This window comes from Lucilia cuprina, chromosome 3 (assembly GCF_022045245.1).
Source record: "Lucilia cuprina isolate Lc7/37 chromosome 3, ASM2204524v1, whole genome shotgun sequence".
Taxonomy (NCBI): Eukaryota; Metazoa; Arthropoda; class Insecta; order Diptera; family Calliphoridae; genus Lucilia; species Lucilia cuprina.
In genome coordinates, this window is record NC_060951.1 from 67,331,768 (window position 1) to 67,355,669 (window position 23,902).

A 23,902-nucleotide genomic window follows, 5' to 3' on the forward strand; every position below is an offset into this window, starting at 1 on the left:
TTGGCGAACTTGCAACTATTGTAGTTAGAATTTTTAAAATCGTTAAGTGGGGTATTTATTTATACCAGAGGTAAAACAAAAAAATATTGTGTATCCCAAGGCATTAGAATAAGAATTATTTTATGTATTATTTCATTTTCTGGCGGGGACCTTTTATGGGGGTAGGGCTAATTAAAAAAAGTTATGAATCGAATTTAAAACATCTCCGAAAAAGATAAGCATTTTCATAAGCACATTCTGCTGTATGTGATGTAATTCTTACAAAAACTATAAATCCATGAAAATCATCATACATTCATCAACAATTTCATATACCTCCCATATAAAAGCACATATTCCCGGAAAATTAGTTATTTGTTAATAATTTCCGTCAGAATATTTATATCTTCACAAAATTCTTATATCAATAGAATTTATTAGAGAAAAAATTTTCTCAATTGGTCATAGCTCCCATACAAGGTCCCCTCCCAAAAATCACTTAAACGCAAATAACTCATTACCAAATGAAGATATCCGTAAAAAAATTGATACGAGTACTGCTCTTGTATACGAAAATAATAATGTGAAATTTTTCCGATCGGTCCATTATTGGTCATATCTCCCATACAAGATCCCCTCCCGAAAATTACTTAAACGCAAATAACTAAATTTTATACAAATATAACTTTTTTCATGATCGTTTCATATTTAGTCATATCTCCTATACAAGTCACCAAATAAAGCTATACAAAAATTAGCTCAAATATTAGTTTGGTATACAAAAATTCTATTTCAAGATTTTTCACGATCAGTTCATAATATAGATGCTTTCGAAAATCAAGGTTCTTCCGAAAATAACTTGAACACTCAAAATAAATTACGATGTAGATATAAAATTTTACTGAAATATATCTTCTTTGTACTGAAATGTTACATAAATAATCTTTTACAATAGGTCTATAATTGGTCAAATCTCTCATACTAGATCCTGCCTCGAAAATCTTTTAGTTGAATTATCAATTTGTGTAGAACAATGTTATACATATTTTGAGTTTCCTTAAAACTTCGACACTCATGCATTCATGCAAATTATTAATTAATTAAATTATTAATTATCGCATATCTCAAGCGCAATAAAAATATAAAAGAAAATGGCGTTTGTTAAATGTTTAATTATTTAAATTTTGGGGATTTTTTTTTAAGACATTAGAAAATTTATTTCTACAAATATTTGATCAATTAATAAAAAAGCCGAATATCGCACTCTAACTTGAAATAAAAATTAAAGTGTTTTAAATAAAACAACCAAGGACCTAAAATAACTGTTATCAAATTTTTGGAAATTGAAATAAAATTTAATTAATAAAATTTTTGTTTTGGTAAACAGCTTTTAGTTTGTAATTTCTGTGTTACCACTTTATCGTTTTTTATGCCAAAATCGATTGATTTTTTTATTTATATGCTGAATTTTCTTACGACATTCGAAAAACATATGAAAAATTGTCGTAAGAGTTGTATAGAACTTTTGCATAGAAAATACCAACAACATTGTTATGACTATTGTAGCAGCTGCTGACATACAACGCTACAACATCGATTGTGAATTGAACAAATATACAACTTGATTGTGAATTAAACATCTGTGTATAAGAGTTGCCGATCGTGGATATAAAACATGTTTACATTGAATATCATCGCTGTTCTCTAAATATGTATGCCAGTAATTAGCGTAAATGTAATTTTGTGAAGGGTGCTGACACATTCCGCATGAAATTTGGTATGAATTTTGGTAAGATAAACTTTCGTATAAAAGTTTCTTTCATAACTCATATTTTTAAGCAAGCAATGATCGTTTAAATAATTTTCTGAAGGGGACTTTATATGGGGTAGGGTCAAATATGGACCGTTAAACCAGAGTAGGAAGAGCATTCAAATTGATTTCTGTCTCGAGTGATATTAATTCGAGCGAAATAAATTGTTTACTTTTTTGTGAATATATCTTTTTTCTAGTGACTTTTAAAAATAAATCTCACGAGTGATATTTAAATTTAAATAGCGGAAAAACGAAACGAGTACAAAAGAGTATTTCATGAGTTCTATAATATTGCAAATCTTAAGAAAATGAAAATTAACTTTTTTATGTAGAATTGTGTAAGCATACATGTGCATTTATGTATATGCGTGTGTAAACTTTAAAGAGTTTTGTTTGCCTGTAGATGTTCGTAAATTTTTAAAATGTGATAAATTTCCATAAATTTCATTATTATTTTATGGCTTTTTACGATCTTTGTGCACGTGTGCAAATAGAAATATCAATCGTTATTGTAATTGAAGTAAGAAATAGGACATACGATGTGTCATTAGGTTTTGTATTAAAAAACATTTGTTGATGGAATTTATTTTTTTGGAATTTTTTTTGGAAATTTTGGAAAAAAATTTTGGAATTCCAGTTATTTAAATTGGGTTTTTTTACATTTTTTGGATTTAATTATTTATTTGTTAAAAGGGCATTTTAATATTAGTATTTTTTCTAATGTAACATCATAATTGCATGGTCATATTTAAAATAAATATGTAATTTAATAAAATATTTTAGAGTATTTGAATAATAATAATAATAGCAATACTTCGACAACTATTTAATTATCCCCGTACTCATACAATTATCCCCGTTTCCATACAAAATTCCTACAATAACCCATTAATATCTTTATTAAATATTTATAAATTAGTGTTTAACCCAAATAAAATACTTGGAAATATATGCAAGTTTTTGTTTTGCAAATAAACATTTTTATTTTTTAAAACATTTGTTTGTCGCCATAAAACCTTTTTCTCCGCGCACATATCCATCTTTCACATACATATATACGTACATCCTTCTTAGTAAATTTATTTTTTACCACCGCCATTAAACCGGTTTTCGTGCACACATTTTCTGTATGTGAGTTTTATTCAAATTCTAATCATTTTGATATCTATTGTGAGAGAAATTAAAAAAACAATATAAATAAATATCGCTCATGAAGTGAACATAAAAAATGAAGAGTTTAAAAAAAATATAAAATAAATCTTGTGAAACTGAGTTGTAAAACGAGAGAAATATATAAAATTGTATTCACGAGTGCAAAAAATGCCTACTCTGCTATTAACTTTAAGTATTGCTGTGTGAAAATGCACAAATGCAAAAAGTAGTGTTAAAAAATTAAAGAAGCAATAAAATGTTCATTAATTTTTACAATTTAATAAAAAATATGGAAATAAGTAGAAATAGAATATAGAAAGGCATATGTGTGGATATTTTTTAATAAAAATATCAATTCCTGCAACCAGTACACCATCGGAAAGGGTTTTTCTTCAGCTGGAAATATTATAACGGAGAAAAGAAACCGGTTGGAGCCTAAAACTGTAGATAGCATATTATTTTTAAATTCTTTATGTTTGGTAATTTATTTCTTTATATTTTTTAGTTATAATTTTATTAATATTTTCAAAAAATTTTTTGTTACTTATAATTTCTATACAATAAAATTAATATTCATAGTACATATCAACAACTTTAATTTTTTACACATAATTTCATTCATTTTTATACCCTTCACCTTCGTGAGAAGGGTATATATAAGTTTGTCATTCCGTTTGTAATTTCTATAATATAATTTTCCGACCCTATAAAGTATATATATTCTGGATTCTTATAGATAGCGGAGTCGATTAAGCCATGTCCGTCTGTCTGTCTATCTGTCTGTCTGCCTGTCCGTCTGTCTGTTGAAATCAGTTTTTAGAGGACCCCAGATATCGGCGAGATCCGAATCTGCTTACTTATACCTGTTGTATATGAAAGAAAAATGTATGAATATACGACACAACCAAATGCTGCCTATACGTATATTTATTTGGGTTGGAGTTGGTATGAGTATGCTGAATATGATTGTGCGCTTTGTGTTTCACGATACATACTCATACTTGTTTGGTTGCAATACAATACGAATACTATTTTTGTCATTCTCTGATATGTATGGTTAAATGTTGGACAATAATAATTTAATGTTTGTTAATCATTTATACCATAATATTGCTTTATCTCAAAATTACATACAGTGTCTCTCATAAGTATTCGAATTTAGGTATAATATGAAAAGAAACCAAATTTAATAACATATTTTGTATGCAAAATTAATAAATTAATTTGTTAAATTGTCTAGACAATCCTTAGCTTTGATATCACGTTTTATAAAACTTTAAAAATTCACATTTACTTAAATTAATTTAGATTTATTTAAAAAAAGTCCATAAAATTACCTCACAAAAGTATACGAATTTTTTCTGTATTTCATATTTGAATATATTATACGAAACACAAAAATTAGAATCGAATATTTTTTTGCTAAAAATTGTTTTAAGGGGTAACTATCAATCGAATGGATATATTTTTGTACCATTTGGTCCACAATTTTGGGGCATTTGTATCATTTTTTCATATAAAATCATTAAATTACGATTTTTGACCACATTTGCCATTTTTTTTTTTCAGAGATAAAACCAAAATTTAACATTGGGGTTTAATAGATTCCTTGAGGTGTCTAAAAATAATAATTTTTGTTTTAAGGATCTGTTTTTAAACATTACATGATATGTCTTTGGTATCGTTCTTCTGTTTCTAATTAAATTATCTGGATCTTAACACCCTTTTCGTACCACTAGGATTGATATTTTCCGACAAAGTTGGGTAGTATATATTATTGTAGATATAAGCACTAATATATTTTAAATTTTCAAGACATCGTAGCGGTATACAACTCCAAAACATGCCTTAACAAAACGTGATCCTATACTATCCTATATATATTTTAGTTTTTACTACTCATAACATTCATGATTATGTTGCGCATTACAACAACACTGTATGTTCAAAATTTTCTGTTTATTTTGATCATAGTAGATAATTTTTAAACAGATATCAATATTTTTGAGTTGGACCATAATTATATGGTGACATTCAGAGGCCATTGGTTATAAAAAGTATGATTCCACTATATTGAATGGCGTTTCTTCGAGGCATGCTTTGGAGTTGTACACTTACACAATATATTAAAAACTTAAAACTTACAACAGCTTATATATAAAACAATATATAAAAGACGGTTTCCCCCAAAAATTGTGACCCTAGTATTATTAAAATATACTTGAGTTCCAATAAATTGAATTAGCGATAGAAGAATGATTCCAATAATATATCTTGGAACGTTTAAATACAGATTCTTGTAACAAAAAATATTGTTTTAGATCCCCCATGGGGTATATTAAATTCCAATAATAAATTTTGGTTTTATCTCTGGGAAAAAAAAAATACAAATATTGCAAAAAATCGCCATTTTAATGATATTACATGAAAAGATGATACAAATTCCCCAAAATTGTGGACCAAATGGTCCAAAAATATATCCATTCGGTTGATAGTTACCCCTTAAAACAATTTTTAATAAAAAAACATTCGATACTAATTTTTGTGTTTCGTATAATATAGTCAAATATGAAATACAGAAAAAATTCGTATATTTTTGTGAAGTAATTTTATGGACTTTTTTAAATAAATCTAAATTAATTTAAGTAAAAGTGAATTTTTAAAGTTTTAAAAAGCGTGATATCAAAGCTAAGGACTGTCTAGACAATTTAACAAATTTATTTATTAATTTTGCATAAAAAATATGTTATAAAATTTGGTTTCTTTTCATAATATACCTAAATTCGAATACTTATGAGAGACACTGTAAATATAATAAGTAATTTAGGGCACTACCTAAATTGATTGTAATTGCAATAGGAAAAACTTTCAATTAAAAGTAATTTATTTCCTAAGCTTCAATTTTATTTTTAACAAATAATTATATCCTTTCAATATAATTAAATTTGTCCAAATAACTATAAAATGTATTATAATGCTGTTTTGACATTGCGAATTTCCAAACGCATTTTTTTATAAAATACTTTTCAATTACCATTTTTAATTTTTCGTGCTTTAAACAAAATAATTGAAAAAATGTCATACAACCGCAATGCATACACATGCGTTTGCCGCTATAATGTCAAAGTTTGTTGTTTGTTGTCAAAGTTTGTTGTTTACTTTTTTATATTTAAAAATTTCCGTTAAACGAAGAAACACTTCGTTAATATTTTAAATTATTTATGTAAAAATCTAAAAATACCAAGCATCTCGTAAACAAATAATATTTTATTTAAATAATGGCATAATTGGTATGTATACAAATATGTTATTTAGGAAAAATATGTTATTCTGGAAATTTCTTCTATTAAATATTAACCTATTAAACAATATTTGTTCAATTCACAATCAAGTTGTATATTGTACCTACTAAAGTTTAGTTACAGTAATTGTGAACAGATCTTTGCCGCAAGTCATAAGTTTATGTTCTCAATGAAAAAAAAAAAAAAAAAAAAACAATCAAAACAAATACACATAACAATGTCAAAAGAAAAAAATCAAAAAAAATTAAATTAATTAATAATGCGAAATAAACCAAATTAATTTCTTTGAATTTTCAATTCTTTTATTTTCTTTATTCCACATTTTAAACTAATAATTAAACTGTTTTTAATAAAATTTTAGTTTTTTTGTTTTTGTAAACAGCTGTTTGTTTTTGATTTCAGTGTTACCACTTTATCGTTTTTTATGCTAAAATCGTTTGAATTTTTGTTTATATGTTGAAATAAACAAATGGCAACACTAAAATTTCTTACAACATTCGAAAAACATATGAAAAATTGTCGTATGAGTTGTATAGAGCTTTTGCATAGAAAATACCAACAACATTGTTATGAGAATTGTAGCAGCTGCTGACATACAACGCATACAATGCTACAACATCGATTGTGAATTGAACAATTGTTTTATATTAACATAGATATATAACGTGATTAACTAAAAAAATCTCTTCTGGAATACTTTATATAAAGAAACACATATGAAGAATTTTGCCGAACAGCGGCAGCTTACTTTTACATATGGCTTCATTTTGAAATCTATTAAATGTTAACAAATTAAACAATATTGTTTTACATATACACTCTAAAAAATGCATGTAATATTACTTGTATAAAGTAAGCAAACTTTTATGTTAAATGCCCGAAAATGCGTAAATTTAAACACAATATGGGTAGCACAAATGCTTATACATTTCTACATAAAAATACTCTCGAAATATAGTATTTTGGGTATTTAGAATCATGTTTATAATATAATAAACATTTTAACATTAAAATTACATGCATTCTGTTTAATATTTGGAAACATTTGATTTTAAACACAGAAGTGTAATTGTACTTACTCTGAGCAATATTGAAATTGATAGATTTTATATTGAAAAAATAAAAAAATTATCATTAAAAATTATTTTGATAAGATTTTTAGTAATTGCGGCCTAAAATGTATTTAAATCCTAATGGAACGTCTGTGCGAAAACAATATAAACTATAGAAAACAACTGCAAGAAAACTTAAAGCAATTATTTCAAATTTGACCGAGATCTGTTCGCCAAAATTTACCATTTGGCTTAGGTGGTACTATATTTATAGGATTAATGGGCAGATAAGTTCTCAAATATTTTCTCCTTAATCTTTTTGTCATATTTTGATATGTATCCTTGTTTTCAGAATAGATGGAATAGCGTTCAACTGCAATTATATTTTCAATTTCGGCATCCTCTACAAGTATCAACAATATATAAACATAATTCGCTTTCTCGGATGCTGGAGTTTATTTTATTAATTTTAAGAGTATGAATTATGATTTTTTATTAATTGAATTTAAATCCTTGTACGTGTATAATAAAACATTAGTAAAAACGATTCCCTTAAATTGTATTTTAAGAATATGAAGTGGAATATTATTATATTTTCAATACAGTAGGTGCACATATTCGTATGCAACTTTAATTAATTTATGTTTACCTTTACATATAAAATCATTTTTTTTAAACACAAAAAATTTAAAATTACATATAAAAATGTAAACAATAACAAACATCGACAGCTACGTAAACCATTCGAATTAAGGAAAAAACTAGTAAGAGTGCTATATTCGGCTGTGCCGAATCTTATATACCCTTCACCATAGTGTATTTTAAACATATTAGTTTTATAAATTTTTTCCCGGCTACATTATTAAAAGCAAAACAAAATGAACAAAAATAACGCTAAACGAAATAAAAAACAAAATACACAAGACATCATAACCAACAGACATCTAAACATACATAACGAAAAACAAGTAGGAAAGTATAGTCGGGCATGGCCGACCATATAATACCCTACACCATGACTATATTTAAATTTTTTTATAAAGAATCTTTTATGTTGAATATTACCATAATTCCAAAATATTTAAGCAAATATTAAGCAAAAATGTCTAAATTAGTCTTTATATAGGTCATATATGGGCCGATCCTCGGAAAATTTGGGAAAAGGATATATTTTTAAATAAATAACAGTTAATTTTGTTGAGTTTCATTGCGATACAAATGGTTACAAGTCAATTTTAGACGTTTAAGACATTTTTTGAAGGGGGTTTGTATGGGGCTAGGGTCAAATAAGGGCCGATCCTTACGAAAATCTGCAGTGTCATTTATACTTATATAAGACTTATTTGTGCCAATTTTTAGAGAGATAAAATAATATTTGACGTAATTATGGCATAAAAAGTTCAAATCGGGAGGTACGGTTGTATGGGGGCTAGGTTAAATAATGGACCGATTTCAACCATTTTCAATAGGCTTCGTCCCTGTCCAAAAAATATGCTTGGTCCAAATTTCATCAAATTATCTTGAAAATTGCGGCCTGTACCTTGCGCACAAGGTTTACATGGACAGCCAGCCAGCCGGACAGACGGACGGACGGACATGTCTTAATCGACTCAAATGATTCTGAATCGATCGGTATACTTTAAGGTGGGTATTGGACCAATATTTTTGTATGTTACAAACATAAGCACAAACTTATAATACCCTCCCCACTATAGTGGTGTAGGGTATAAACACAGAAAAACAAAATACACAACTCAATGACGCCAACAGCATCCAAACATACAAAACAAAATACACAGCTGAATAAAACCATATACATCTACACACACGTGTACATCTTTTTCTAATATACTGTGTTGTTGTTGCTTATTTAACAAAGCATGAAAAAAATATGACATTTTTTGATGAAATTTTTAGAGGTTGTCTCGGATTTTTGCTCATATCTCCGTTATTTACCGACCGATTTTGCTGATTTTAAATAGCGATCTTCTCGAGAGCATGTCTAACATTACCATAATTCCAAAATATTTAAGCCATTTATTGATAAAAAACTAAAATTTCTAAATGAGGCTTTATATAGGTCAAATATGGGCCGATCCTCGGTAAATTTGGGAAAAGGATATATTTCTAAATAACAGTTAGTTTTGTTGAGTATGGGAGCTAGGGTCAAATATAGGCCGATCCTTACAGTGTCATTTATACTTATAAAAAACTTATTTGTGCCAATTTTTAGAGAGATAGCAGAATATTTGACGTAATTATGGCATAAAAAGTTCAAAAGTTTTACAAACGGAATGACATCTTATTTATGGTGGTTATAATAAATAAGTACATTTTCTAATACAACTGTTAGCAAAATTTTTGCTAGTATGAAATTAAATTTTGCGATCTATTTCGCTTTTTATGAAAACAAAAAGAAAAAACAAACATTTTTTATCGTTCAAAAAATTTATATGGAATATTCTTCATACATTTTTTACGTTAACGAAAGTTTCGTTTTATAAAATCAGGGGGTATATTTAAAAAAAAAAAAACATAAAAATTACATCTTAAAACTAACTTCAGAAGGCGTAAATTTGAAATCTAATCAAATTGACATCCCGCCTTTGTTCAAATCATCACTTTTTCGGGAGTTAGTTGGAGTAAATTATACTTCTTCTTCCCATCTTTCTGAGTTCTTTTTTGGCCTACTATTCAATAGCACTAATCTTGGAGCAGATTTTACCCAAATAGATATTTGAGTTGGGTCACTAGACACGAATATGTAAGATAGGGCAATTTGCGTTTTAGATGACGATATGCTAAATTGAGATTGAGATTGAATATGATATGGCGATGAGAGTTGCACTGACATTAAATTTTTTAAATCTTCTATTTTGCGGTATATTTTGGTCCGATTATAAACTAACATAAAATTTACTTAATAATGTAATTCAAACACTTTTTTGCTTAACACTCACACTTAAACACTCACAATTAAGACTGAACAATAAAATTAATTAACCTCCACCTACGTATGCTTTTGAATACGAGTACTTTTGCGTTTCCTTACTTTAATTGAAAAAGTGAATAAATAAGAGCAAACAAAATAAAAAATAAAAACAACACTTAACATTTGCAGCAATCAAATAAAAATTAAATACCGTAATTTTTAATGAATACAATAAAGGAGGAAAAGAAGAAGACAAAACAAGTAAGAGTTCTCTATTCGGCTGTTCCGAATCTTATATACCCTTCATCATGGTGTGTTAAATAAACAGTAAGACTTATACTATAACAATTCAAAAAGCTGCAACAATTTCAAAAAGTCCCCTTTTATATATGTTTTCTAGGGACACTACGTACTTACTATTTAAAGAAATAAAAAATACTAATCGAAAAACGAAAAAGTTCAAAAAATATTGTATAAAAAGTACCTGCTAAAGATCGAAAAAAAACACCAAAAACTTTTCCAACAGATTTTTATTCTCTCAACACACAGCATCATTGGCAAGGTGTTGTTCTTGCTCTGTTTTGTTGTTAATTATTTTTGTCTAAGTATTTATGGACCGATTTCACTGATTTTAAATAGGAAAATTCTCGAAAGCATATCTGACAGAATGCAGTTAAAAGTACTATTAGAAAAAAATAGTTCTCGTACAGCTGAAAACAGTTCGTCTCAAAAGCCTATTCACTATTCCTTTTTTTAGTACAAAAATGTAATTGAGATCGTGTAAAAAAGATGTACTGTTCTATTAACATTTTTTGAAGTTTATTTGTAACTGGTTTAATAAAATTAAATGTTCAATTAAATTTTGAAAAAAATATTATAAAAACAACAAAAAAGTGGAGGAAACAGTTCATGAAATGTTTAGCTGTAGGTCATCCACTCCGTTTATAAATGTCATTGTGAGTTGCTGTTTTTAATAAACAAGCAAACCCAACGTTCTATACTTTATAGGGTCGCAAATTTATGTTGTGGAAATTACAAACGGAATGACAAACTTATATATATATATACCCTTTTCGCGAATGTGAATGCTATAAACATAGTTCGGATTTGGCTGTTTTTTCCTATTATAAAAATTGTTTATATCTCATTGGATAAATAGGATTTTAAATAAGATTTTTATTAATTACCCAATATTACACTTTTCAATCGATTTCCGACACGTAAGTTTTAGACACTAGCGAACAAATTAATAAAAGTATTATTTACTGTTGCCAACTTTTCTTTTTGTGCCTTCATATAACGCTTTAATCATACGTGTATAAGAGACATTGGCCACATATCACATTGTATGTCTCAACGTAAAGTTTTTTGACTGTGTTGAAAAAACATAAGAATTGAAGGTCAAAGAAAAAGATTAATCATGATCAGTTTTGATCTGAGTGCAAAGACATGAAGTCGAAGTGCTTTACGTGAGTACCTGGCATGTTGCCCTATCTCACGGTGGTACTTTTGCAACCACTGGGTGAGTAAAAGTAAACAACTCGCCAGTGCCCCTTTGTGTATGTTACACGCAGGTTGCAATTTTTGTATATGAGTTACCGGTCCATGTACAGACACTTTGCTCAAGTACTCGAGCTATCTAATCTCTATCCATAGAAGTCACTTTGGGGAAAGACAGGTGTCATGAACAAGGTCAATCCACCCCGACATAATCATAAAGACCCACTTTAATAAATCAAAGAGACGACCTTGCACCACGTTCATCCTTCCATTCTTGTTAAATTAAACATTCTAACACATCACTCCATTAACTCCATCCGTTAAATCCGTCAGTTACTACATTCTCTCTATATAATACGAGTAGATATCAGAAAACTCCACCTCGTGTAACCAATTATTATAAGCTCAAATCCAACATTTTATTAATCCCCTGGACTAGGCCAGGCAGTAAATTGTCAACACTAATTTATAGTGCAGAGACAAGACTGTGGAGAGTTTTAACGTGAGCACCTGCCTAGACGGCCTTATCTCACGGTGGTCTTTTTTTATCTACTGGGTAGACTTGAGAACAGGCTACCATCGCCCTTTTGTACTTCAATGAAGAACTCAGGTGGAAATTTTTGGTCATTGGCCGGTCCATGCACAAGTACTTTGCTGGAATACTCGAGCTATCTAATCTTTGACCATTAAATGGCCTCTGTTGATTCGTCAATAGCACCTAGAGTCGTAACCGGTGGACCGAAGTACGATCCATCAATAAGCCGTAGACATTGTTCTTTCTCACAGGGAGAAATTCTGTGGTAATTCTGATATGAACAGAGTATACTCTGAACATATCCGGACAAGGAAGGAAAATTCAATGGTATTATACCTTTCATCCATCATCATTCAACCCAGCACACATCTCATTCATACGACACATTCATAAGAGAAAAACATATTCATTAGGTAGACGGGTGGGGTAAGGCCCCGGGGTATCTGTTGTGTTCGGAAACAGCACCGAACTTATCCCGAAATATTGACTATTATCATGCATCAGTCTTTTAAGCGCCACTTACTCTCCCCGCGAATTTAGGTTTAAACCACAGCCACTACGTGGATCCCCAAGGAACCTCAACCAACTGACCAGCCAGGACATAGTCCTCGGTCAACTGGCCACCCGTAGTACCAGATTATGCGGTGCTCTGGTTTGACCTCTGGCAATCTATGCAAGGACTAAGCCAAGCAGTAGACTGTAACAAATTTTTCAGTCCCGGCCAGACTGGAGGTTTTGGCCACCTCTTTATACCCCGGGATTTCAATAATACCAAGGCGGAGGTCTCGCCAAAGTAAGATGCCCCCGGAGGGATGAATGCAGAGACAATGAACAGTTATTATCTTTCATTACTTTTAAAGTTATTTGATTTTTAAGTTAATTGACTTTAATAAGTTATTTAAGACAGTTCTCGCTAAATATTTTGTTGTGTGAATTTTAAAATAAAAAATGTTTTATATTTTAATATAATTCCATTCCAATTTTACTGAAGATACAAATGAGCAGCAGTATTTAAAATATTTATTTCAATATCTATTTAATATAGAAATAAAAGTATTTTTTTAAAAGTGTTTTTTATTTTTCATTTCAAGTTTTTAGAGTGATCTTCGACGGACCGGTTATTTAACCCTACCTGTCTATTGGACAAGATACTTGGTAGGTCAAGCTTATGTTAAAATTTTTGGGTTGTTGGGTGGCTAGGGGCTACCAAAAGGTGTATGTCAAGTGCTTAGTTAGGGACTGTCCCGTCGAATTGCTAGGTAGAATCTACCTTATTTGCATACGAAGAGTACTTTCGTATAATGACGAATGTACTATTCGTACATCACCACCCATGGACTACTTTTTACTAGCTCTTGACAGTCTCATTGTAAGCTGTGGAGTGACTATTTACTTCCATGTAGGAAAAGCCCATGTTAAAATGGCTAGTGGCCATTATAAGTGGTATGTCAAGTAGTTCGTTCGGGACTGTCGGTTATAAGCCGAATTGCTGGGTATACGTTTTTTCACTAACACAATCAAAAAATTTACAGTTTAAGAGCAACTATTTGATGAGTATCCATTGTATGAATAAAGTTTTATAAAATGTTGAAAACATCGAAATTTTGAAAATAAATGCAAGTGTAAACGAAAGTAAGTAAATGAATAAAGAAAATTTATTATTTCGATAAGATAACATAAGAAGATAGGAATGAATGGTTAAATTTACTGATAACAAAAATTGTACTGAAATTATTGTATTATGTGATTATTTATTATGGACAGATTCAAAAAATTATAATTATTAAATAATAGAAACGATTCACAGTATTACATTGGGGACATTTATTTTTAATATGCTTGCAATAATTGATACAAATAGTTCATAAAAAACTTGTTCATGTAAAATTTAGTTCTTATACTGGATTTTTAAGCGAGTTATGTATGTTCAAGACATTTTTTGAACGATCCTCATATTTTACAAAAACATTTTTTTGATGGTGGGTTTTAAACATGTTAAGTAGCTGTTGAAATGCACGCATTTGTCTACTTAAATTACTCATCGAATACATATATTATTATAAAAGCCTGAGCTTCCACTTTGAAACCTACTGAGAAATTTAAAATAGACTGAGATTTAACTAGGTTACTGGCATATACGTGCATTAATGGACGCAAACCCGTTTTTACCCGTATCTTAAGATTTTGAAGGTGTTTGGCAAGTTTGATTTTATTCGTTATTTGTTCGAAAAAATCTAATATTTTTTTTAAATTATTCGACTACTCGAATAAAAAATATATTGTAAGTTTTTATTCGGATAATTTTAAACACGAATAATTGACAACCCTATAAAACATACACGGCCTTCATTGAAAAAGATTATTTAAGAGAGAACTTTTTAGTACTTTTTTTATCTCTCAAATTATACTTTTTGAATTTTCTAAAATATTAAACCTAGAAACCTAAATTAATCTAAAATATCTAAGTGGGATTCTTTCATACTTTTAATGCTTCAATTGGTACCTTTTAGATTTTCTGTAATTGGAAATCAGATTTGTTTTAATTGTTATGATTTCGAACACATGTTCTCAATATTACAAAAAGCAACATGTTAACGGAGTATCGAGAAAGCGGCTAGAGTGAGATACATAGAAAACAACTGAGTGCCTGGCTTCAAACATTAGTTATTCACCCCAAGAGTGACACTCCTTGTACATAAGATTCAAAATACTAAGGCAACCACCAAAGCCGATAAAGTTTCAGAATAAGTCTAAAACTAATTGGACATTGTCGAGGCCTTACTTATGAACCGTTTAGGTCATTACACTTTTCAATGTCGAAATAAAGAGGATATAGATGCCATAGTGGAAACGTTCACAAGTGCCCTGGTTGAATCGTTCGAGGACAGCTTCCCTCTGCGAGAGCGGAGATCTGCCCGGGAAAAATCCTGGGCAACTGGGGAGATCCGGAACGGGGGCACGGCGTAAAAAGACCGCAGTATAGTATCATATTAAACTTGGTGCAGGTCCGGATGGCATTTTCCCGACACTTTTGCAGATGGAGGCGGGACTGGTTTCCGTACATCTCTCACAAATATTCACTTCATGCTTAAAATTGGCATATACCCCAGATAAATGGCAAGATGCAAGTGTAATATTTATATCCAAACCAGGAAAACCTAGCTATGCGACACCTAAGTCCTATCGACCGATAAGTCTTACGTTCTTCCTACTTAAAACCATAGAACGGATAGTCGATAGCATGGTTAAAAGCAGTATACCATATAAAGACCTTAAATATAAGCAGCATGCTTATGTAAAGGGACGATCGGTGGAAACAGCTTTAAACGAAGTCATCCACTACATAGGTTAATCTTTCGATAGAAAACTGTATACACTGGCGGTATGGATTGACATCGAAGGCGCTTTCAATAACGTGCACACTGATACACTTATCCAATTCCTAGACCAATTTTATGTTGACCGTTGATCAACTACATGATAAGGAACAGATGGATAAGCTGCGAGATGTACGATATAACTATCATAAATAAAAATACCACAGGGTGTCATTTTGTCACCTTTAATCTGAGTTACCACGATTAATAGCCTCCTAAGGACCCTAACCGAGAAAGGACTTAGACCTGTTTGCTGTGCAGACGATGTCGTAATATATTTTTAAAGGGAATGGATCCAAATTACTTGTGTAGAAGAGCTGAGGGGGCTCTGAATACGTCATTGAGCTGGGCTCAAACGAGAGACCTCATTGTTAACCCGGCGAAGACGGAAATCTGTATTTTCACAAGAAAGACAAAAATTTCTATATATACTGAACCTTGCTTCCTGGGCAAGAAGATACCGGTGACAAAGTTAAGTACTTAGGTGTAATACTTGATCGGAAATTAAAATGGAGACACCACATAGAGGATAGGATCAACAAGGCACATCGGTGCTGGGCGATATGTAGAAGAACCATAGGCATGAAATGGGGTCTTAGTCCTACTATGACAAATTGGCTTTATAAAAGTGTAATTAAACCAATTCTAGCTTATGCTTCAAAAATCTGGTGGACTGCTTTGGACAAAAAGTTTAATATCAAACTACTACAGGGAGTTTAGAGTACATGCTGCCATGTGTACTACTTCAACCAAGGCTCTGGAAACGTTCCTAGATATTCCACCCACCAGGCCTATCGGGAGTAGTCGGCAACGAAAGGGCGAATGTAATAGCTTTAAAGGGAAGGGAGCTCAATGTAGTTAACCTGACAAACACAAAACCATTTGACGCAACAAAAGCTGAATTAAAAATATGGATGAGAGAATCCCATAAGGCGTTTGGAATAATGAAACGGTAAGTAGAACCACAAAGATTCTATGAGGTGGCCCTGATGAGAGCAAGACGAGAAATCTCCTCAAAATGAGCAAGACTGAGGTTAGTATGATGGTACGTATTCTGAGTGGACACAGGAGTTTTTGTAGACACCCATACAAAATTGGACGTGAGAATCCAGACGAATGTAGATGTGGAGAGGACAGTGAAACTCTGGAGCACTTTTTTTGCCACTGTCAGGCAATCGTCGAAGTTAGAACTAAATATGTTGGAAGTGATGTTATTCCGGAAATAACATTTTTAACCAACACTGATTGGAAGATTCTTAGGAATTACGTCCAGGAAACTGAGTTTCTTAACATGGAATACATTTAGTGAACAATTTTTTTCACAAATTGGAGCGCACGATAGGCCCGACAGTGGCCAAGGTTTTGATGTAGTATACATCCTCCTATCAACCTAACCTAACCTAACATTTAGGGAACTGAGTAAAACTTAATAAATATTGAACTTACTGAATGCGAACTTATTCACTAATAAATTTGGATATTATTTACTATAAATAGAAAAAACAAAATCTTTAATTCAATTAAAATTTTCTATAAAAGTTAGCCAAATTTTGGTTAGGGTAGCGAAGCAAGAAGGGTAATCTTGTGTAAGATAGTAGGTTGTAGATAATACGGTTCAACTTACCAAATGTAAAACTGTGTTGACTACTTCACGATTTGTAACTTGACCAACTTCGATGAGACCGATTAGTACAGCAAACTTTAAATTATCAGCAGTAGTCATTCTCACAATTTCATCCGGCCGTTTAATTTCACTAAACGGCGGACGAATTAAGTCCGCCATGATGAATCGTTTATCGTGTTTAACAAAGAGAATAAATTTTAATTAGTTTTCTTTAAATCTTGTTTCTATCTTATTAGGTAAATGGTCTCTTCCATCAAACACAAAAAAGTTTAAGCATTTACCGTGGAAAGCATTCTTGCATACTTTATTTATATTAATTTGTCTTATAAATTTTTTATTATTGTTTTGAATTAAATTAAGGAGATAAGTATCAGGATTCAAGCAAGGATAAATACATATAACACTTTTTAGAAATCACATACACATTCAATTTCGATGGTTTGAAATGGCAAATCACAAGCACTATATTCAATTTTAATAATTTTAGAATTTAATTAAATATGTTTATTTAATAAATAGTACATACACAACATTTTAACATTGTTGTTATACTGGTTTACGGGTGATGATTGAACGTATACTCAAAGAAATTTTGACACTGCAAAAAAATATATGTTTATTTATTACAAATCTCTGTAAAGACAAAAAATATAACTATTATTAAAAAGATATTAAAATAAATATTAACTTCATTAAGTTTTACTTAGTTTTCAAGAATTCTGACATTAGAGATTATAAAATGTGCTATAACTAATACTAACACTACAAACAAACATGAAAAATAAACATGAGGCAAAACAACTTTAGTTTGCTAACATGCATTTTATTGTTCAGATGAAAATTGTAGTAAAATTTTCAGTCTAATATTGATTTATCTTGATCTTAGACAATTAATTAGGACGATTGCAGTGTTATGGTATATAAGTATGTATATTAGAGTGCTTAAAGCTTGTATGAAGAAAAAAAATTATCCGATAGAACAACACCCTCCCCCCCTCCTCTGAAAACTGTGTCATGCAAAAATTGATAGAATAACGTTAACAGGTGCCGCAATGCCTACAAAAGTCAAATCATGCTAAATTAAAATCTTATGGGTAAAATATGATCTAAAAAATCGATGCCTAAATTCTTAAATTTGTTTGAAACTTATCTTATTGATGAATTTATACGACACACCACAAAAAACATGTATTTGCATATTTTGGTTTCCCTGCTTAAAACTATCCTAAAATAAACCAGTAAAGCAATAAAATGTAGTTCTGTACGGTTAAAGTTTAAAGTTATTTTTAGATTGCTGTTATTTTAGATTGCATTTTAAGTATGTAATACTATCATAAAAAGTAAAATTGTCACGTTTTCGTTCCGAAAAATAGAGCCACATCCTCTTTCGAAGTTTCTTTTTAATTAAAATGCCACCAATGAAGAATTGATTTGGAAAAACAAACTGAAATTTTGTATTGATCTATTGTGAATATAAAACTTTTATTTTTGCAATAATTTACGCGTGGCTATTCGCAGTTTTAATGAAATTTTAAATTAAAAATTTAACAATTCGTCATGTTCAATTCGAGGCCGCAGAAAAATTATATATTATATTTCTTATTCAGCATATTATCATTAATTATAATTATAGGATATTTACAGTCCTATCTTCTCTCAATCCGAAATAGATACTATGTTCCAAAGAAGAAAAAATAACCCAATACCATTACGTATCCGCCACCATGTTCAATGATCTTCATAGTACATTGGGGACAAAATTCAGTGTAGGAACGTCAACGTACAGCTATATAGATCATATCAGAATAAAATAGACTTTTTTACATCTGACCACAATATATTACCATTCCTACTCAAGGGGAGATTTCAAATGTTTTTGAAAAGTTTTATTTTTTATTTCAGAATCTTTAAAGTACCATATAATACTTCTCTACTAATTTTATCCCTTAAATTATTTTGTATACATGAGAGGTCTTACTATTAAGCTGGCAACGTCTAAGCTATATTCCCTTTTAAGGTTACACGAAGCACACAAAATTGTCATAACCTGCATAAGTCTGATTTTTTTCGCTTAAAAAAATATATATTTTTTTTTTATTTTTTCTCGATATTTTTTGGCTTAAACTTATATTTTACAGCATCTTTTATTACTTTTTTGGAACACATAATTATTTCATCAGTTTGTCTATAGCCCTTTCCTGGATCAAGGAGTGTTTTTACCATTTTTCTGCTGAATCGCCTCTGCCCCTCTTTGTATTCAAAATTATAATTATTTAATGAGATTCTTTCAAAATAATAATTAAAAGTATTAAACTTACTATTTACCTAAATCGATGTCAATTTGATAATTGTCTACAAATTGTTAAATTAAGCTCGATTTCAATTTGAAAATTGTCTACAAATTGTTAAATTAAGCTTAATTGAAAATTTCATTAGAATTACGAATAGCGACGCGTAAATTATTGCAAAAATTATGCTTTTATATTCATAACAGATCAATACAACATTTCAGTTAGTATTTCCAATTTTATTTTTGTAGGGTGGCTCTATTTCATCGAACATCACTGTATATATTTTTAATATATACAGATTTAAACAGTGCTGAATCTCTTCCAAAATGTGTGTAATACATATGTAGGTATTTTGTATAGCAAACTAAGAAATATCTTTTTTTATTTTTGTTTTGGAAACCAAATTATTCTAAAAAATATTTAGCACAAGTTTTAAAAAAAGTCAAAATGCTTTTTGTAACAATATTCTAAATCTAGTACTAAAAGTGCTAAAATGGCAACACTGTACACATCCATTATTCATTTTTTACTTCTGTCTCACTAGCAAAACTTTAATTTACTACTACTACTCCACTCTCTAAAATCTACAGGGAGTGAAGAAGAATAAATAAAGAGAGTAAGTAATTATTCTCATTTGTTTTGTAGTTAAAATTATAAAGACAGCAATTTATGATTGCCAGACCATTTCAAAATGTGACTAAACTCATATTGTTTTTACAAAAAGTATGAAGAGTGATAGTTTAATATGTCACTTATCTTTTATTCTATTTTGAATTCAGTTGACTTTTTATATTAAATACTTTTTCTTTAACTAAGAAAAAAAATAGGCCTCAAAACTTTTAATATCTTTCAACAAAATTATATGGCAACACTAGAAAAATTAAAAAAGATGTTTTATCTTTTTTTTACATGTACTACTAATAAGAATTAAGATATAAAATAAAACATTCCAAATTTTTATCTGAAATATTGTTTGCTGCATTTTTATCTTCTAATGATTACTATGATTTAGGCAACAATTTTATATCACTTGTTATGTTAATGTTAACCTCAGAATAAATTTTGTTTGTAATAAAGCCGGAAAATTTTTATTATAACACAATTTAATTTTTTAATAAATACACGACGATTTATATAATACTGAATATGATTTTATTCAATCAATGATATTGAATTGTAAAATATTATTTTGCCATTCTCAATAAGGGAAAAATCAATGAATGGGTACCATGAAACGTAATAAAACGAAAAAGTACACAACACAAAACACGAATCCAACTACCAACCAACCACTGTTTTCTTTCTACAAATTTTCAACAACGACAATGATAACAAAAATACTCCCTTTTTGTTAACTAAACTTGTTTTTTTCTATTTTAACAATCGATATTTGTACATATTAAATAAACAGTTTTTCCATTTTTTAATCACCTATAGAAGTAAAATTGAAGATAGATATAATATATATTTATATCTTTTACTAATTTTATTTATTATTGGTTGTTTTTCATTATTTTTTAACTTTCTCCTTTGAGTTCGAATACAAACACACACAAACACACATGCAATCTCTAATAGAACATCTCTTTTCTTTACTAAAGAAGAAACCAATCGAAACGAAACGAACGAAACAGGAGAGAAAAAAATCATGCAATTTATTTTTTCTTATAAGCAATTTTTGCCAGATATTCTCCACGTTCTTTTTTATTACTTTATTTTATCAAATTGACAATCACCTTCAATATGTTGTTACTATTTGCACAATTAAATTTGTTTTTTCTTGTCATATGCAACTACTACTGATATTTATTTGCCAAAAAAACAATAACTAGATAAAAATTATTCTGTCGGCACTTCTCGCGTATTTTATCGAAAAAGAACAGACCACGAACGGCACTCACGAATGACTAAATTCTTATTAGTCTACCACCTTTTCTGTATTGGTTTTGTCAAACAATCTATTTGCGTTGCCAGACGTTTTGTATGAACAGCATATCCTAATTCAAAAGTTAAAATATCTACTAAAATTTCGTAATCAAAATATGTCCCAACTATGCAGTATTCGAAAAAAATTATCATATCGTGCTTAATCCTCTGGGACCGACGTGTATTTTTTATAACTATTTTACTGACGTGGTGTCTACTAGACACCATTTAATGAAAACTTATATTTTCTAAGATCCGGATTTTAAACCTACTTATTTCTGTTTATAGTTTAAGGGTCTTGGTTGTTATTTATTATAATATTTTTAAATGCATGTTAAACTGTGTTTATTAACAAGGTACAAATTAAAAAATAAATTTTTTCTGATTTTTTGGTGTCTGTCAGACTACCACGTCAGTCCCAGAGTGTTAATAATCAATTTATATGTACTACTAATATTTTCCATTGGCATATTAATATACATATGTATAATTAAACCCCGAATATCAGATACAAATGTATTAAGTATAGAATACATTTTTATTGCGATAAGCTTCTATTTTTTTAAGATATGGTTCTTGACGAACATTGAAATTAGTGGTTCTTAAATCGAATTTCCTACAATAGACTTTTTTAAACTATGGTGATTTTTAGAGTTAAAGAATTCAGAATAACTGTAATTTCACTAAAAAAAATATTAGAAAGGTTTCTAAAATAAAAAAGGATTTTGTTACAATAAACAACTAACTCAAAAACTGTTTCTATAAACGTATTTATTTTAAATTTGTTCAAGTTATTTTTATTTAACATGATTTTATTTTTCTACCTTTTTGTAGAATTTTGGGTTTACTTTTATTTTATATCTGGATAAAAAAATATAACTTTGTCATTCCCTGTGAAATATTCATTTGAGAACCTGCAAAGTATATATATTATGCGTTTGTTATCAAATTCTGAGTCGATTTAGCTATGTCTGTCCGTCAGTGTAAAATATGCTCACTATGTATACAAAAATGCTATTGCAAGAAAATATATTTCTACAAATATTTGATCAATTAAAAAAGTTTTAATATAAAAGCAGCTGGATGGGGGTATTTAAGATTCTCTGCCAAATATAGCACTCTTACTCTCTTGTTCCTATTGTTATTTGATTTATCAAAATATGCCAAATGTCATTATTGATTTTGTTGCAATTTTTATCAGCTACGCTATTTTAAATATCAGTTGACATCGACACTACTTAACAGTGTTGATAAATGTTTATAGTTGAAAATCAGTCAGAATTTCTGAATATTTATGTATTATTATGTGTTTTTCTATGATTATCAAATACTGAAAATATACAGAACATTTTGAAGTTTTTTTGCAAAGAATAATTTAGTTGTTTGAGTCACCTCTGACTCCTTTGTGGTTAACCATCAATGAACTCAAAAAGTTTTAATATTTTGAATTTGTACGTGTATAATTATTGTAATAATATTAATGCAGTTTTCAAATGAATTTGAGTAACTTATATTCAGTATTGACTTTTTACAATTTATGAAAAGTTGATTTTTCGACTTTTTATTCAATAATTCGACTTTTCGATTTAGTAAAAGTCAATTTATTGAATAAACAAATTATTTAACTTAATTAAAAGTGTTGGAAAAAATTAATTAATAAAAAATAAATATTATATAATGAGTTCAAATTTATACTTTATAAATTAATTTTGTTGGCAAATTTACATACTTTGGCAACCACCTTATTTGAATTTGCCATGACCCTTTAATTAGCAGTGTTGTATTTAGTATAAACTTGTTTGAACATTAAATTTCCAATGTAATGGAAGAATAAAACAAATAGAAGAAGATTAACATACGAATAAAAATAAAACAGCAGTGAATAGACAGCAAAAACCTAATAAAATTTATTTTAATTCTTAAACATAAATATAAAAAACTTTGTGATTATCATAATTATTACTTCATTCTTAAAAAAACATATTTATTTTGGAGTTGTTTAAATACAAAGAAAAGGATTAGGTGTGTTTTTCGTGGCTGCCTTCTTTATTTGCAAGTACATTTTATTTTTTATGACGCACATACAAGTTTAATGTCTTTTGTGAAAACAAATCCTATTGGGAAATAAAAGTAAAAAAGGTTATATTTATAAAATTTTTTATATTTATGTACCTATACATTTTTGGAAAAAGGTAAGTTCCAAAAAAAAAAAAAAAAAAAATATTGGTACTGCCACCTTAGTTATGTAGAAAATATGAAATAAAATAAAAAATGTACCTGCCATACATTTGTACATAAATTAATTGTTCTGATTTATAAACATTGCTGAGAGTAAATTTTATTTTTACAAAGCCCCAGTTTTAAACTGGTACATACTTTAAATAAGATAACCTCGATGAGAATACAAGATTGCCCAGCA

General features: G+C 29.2%; 1 protein-coding gene and 1 long non-coding RNA gene across 9 annotated transcripts in view; both read right to left on the reverse strand.

Moving 5' to 3' along the window:
• Positions 1 to 21,505, reverse strand: part of LOC124418705 (neurobeachin-like) — a 112,856-nt gene extending 91,351 nt beyond the window's left edge. The window contains exons 1-3 of one of the 7 annotated variants that reach the window (XM_046945850.1): positions 21,294 to 21,505; positions 17,793 to 17,864; positions 17,267 to 17,396 (exon numbers count right to left, since the gene is read on the reverse strand). In XM_046945850.1, coding sequence (XP_046801806.1) covers positions 17,267 to 17,365 — 99 coding nt within the window. In that variant the 5' untranslated portion in view covers positions 17,366 to 17,396; positions 17,793 to 17,864; positions 21,294 to 21,505. Of the gene's footprint in view, positions 1 to 17,266; positions 17,921 to 21,268 lie in introns of all 7 variants that reach the window. The other 6 variants (XM_046945849.1, XM_046945848.1, XM_046945845.1 and 3 more) reach the window with 6 other exon arrangements.
• Positions 21,506 to 23,366: 1,861 nt separating this feature from the next.
• Positions 23,367 to 23,902, reverse strand: LOC124419100. 2 transcript variants are annotated; one of them, XR_006940400.1, is made up of 2 exons: positions 23,761 to 23,902; positions 23,367 to 23,597 (listed from the first exon to the last, which is right to left on the reverse strand). It is a non-coding gene; the product is annotated as an uncharacterized LOC124419100 (long non-coding RNA). The 2 variants fall into 2 exon arrangements; XR_006940401.1 differs by lacking the exon at positions 23,761 to 23,902 and adding an exon at positions 23,656 to 23,715.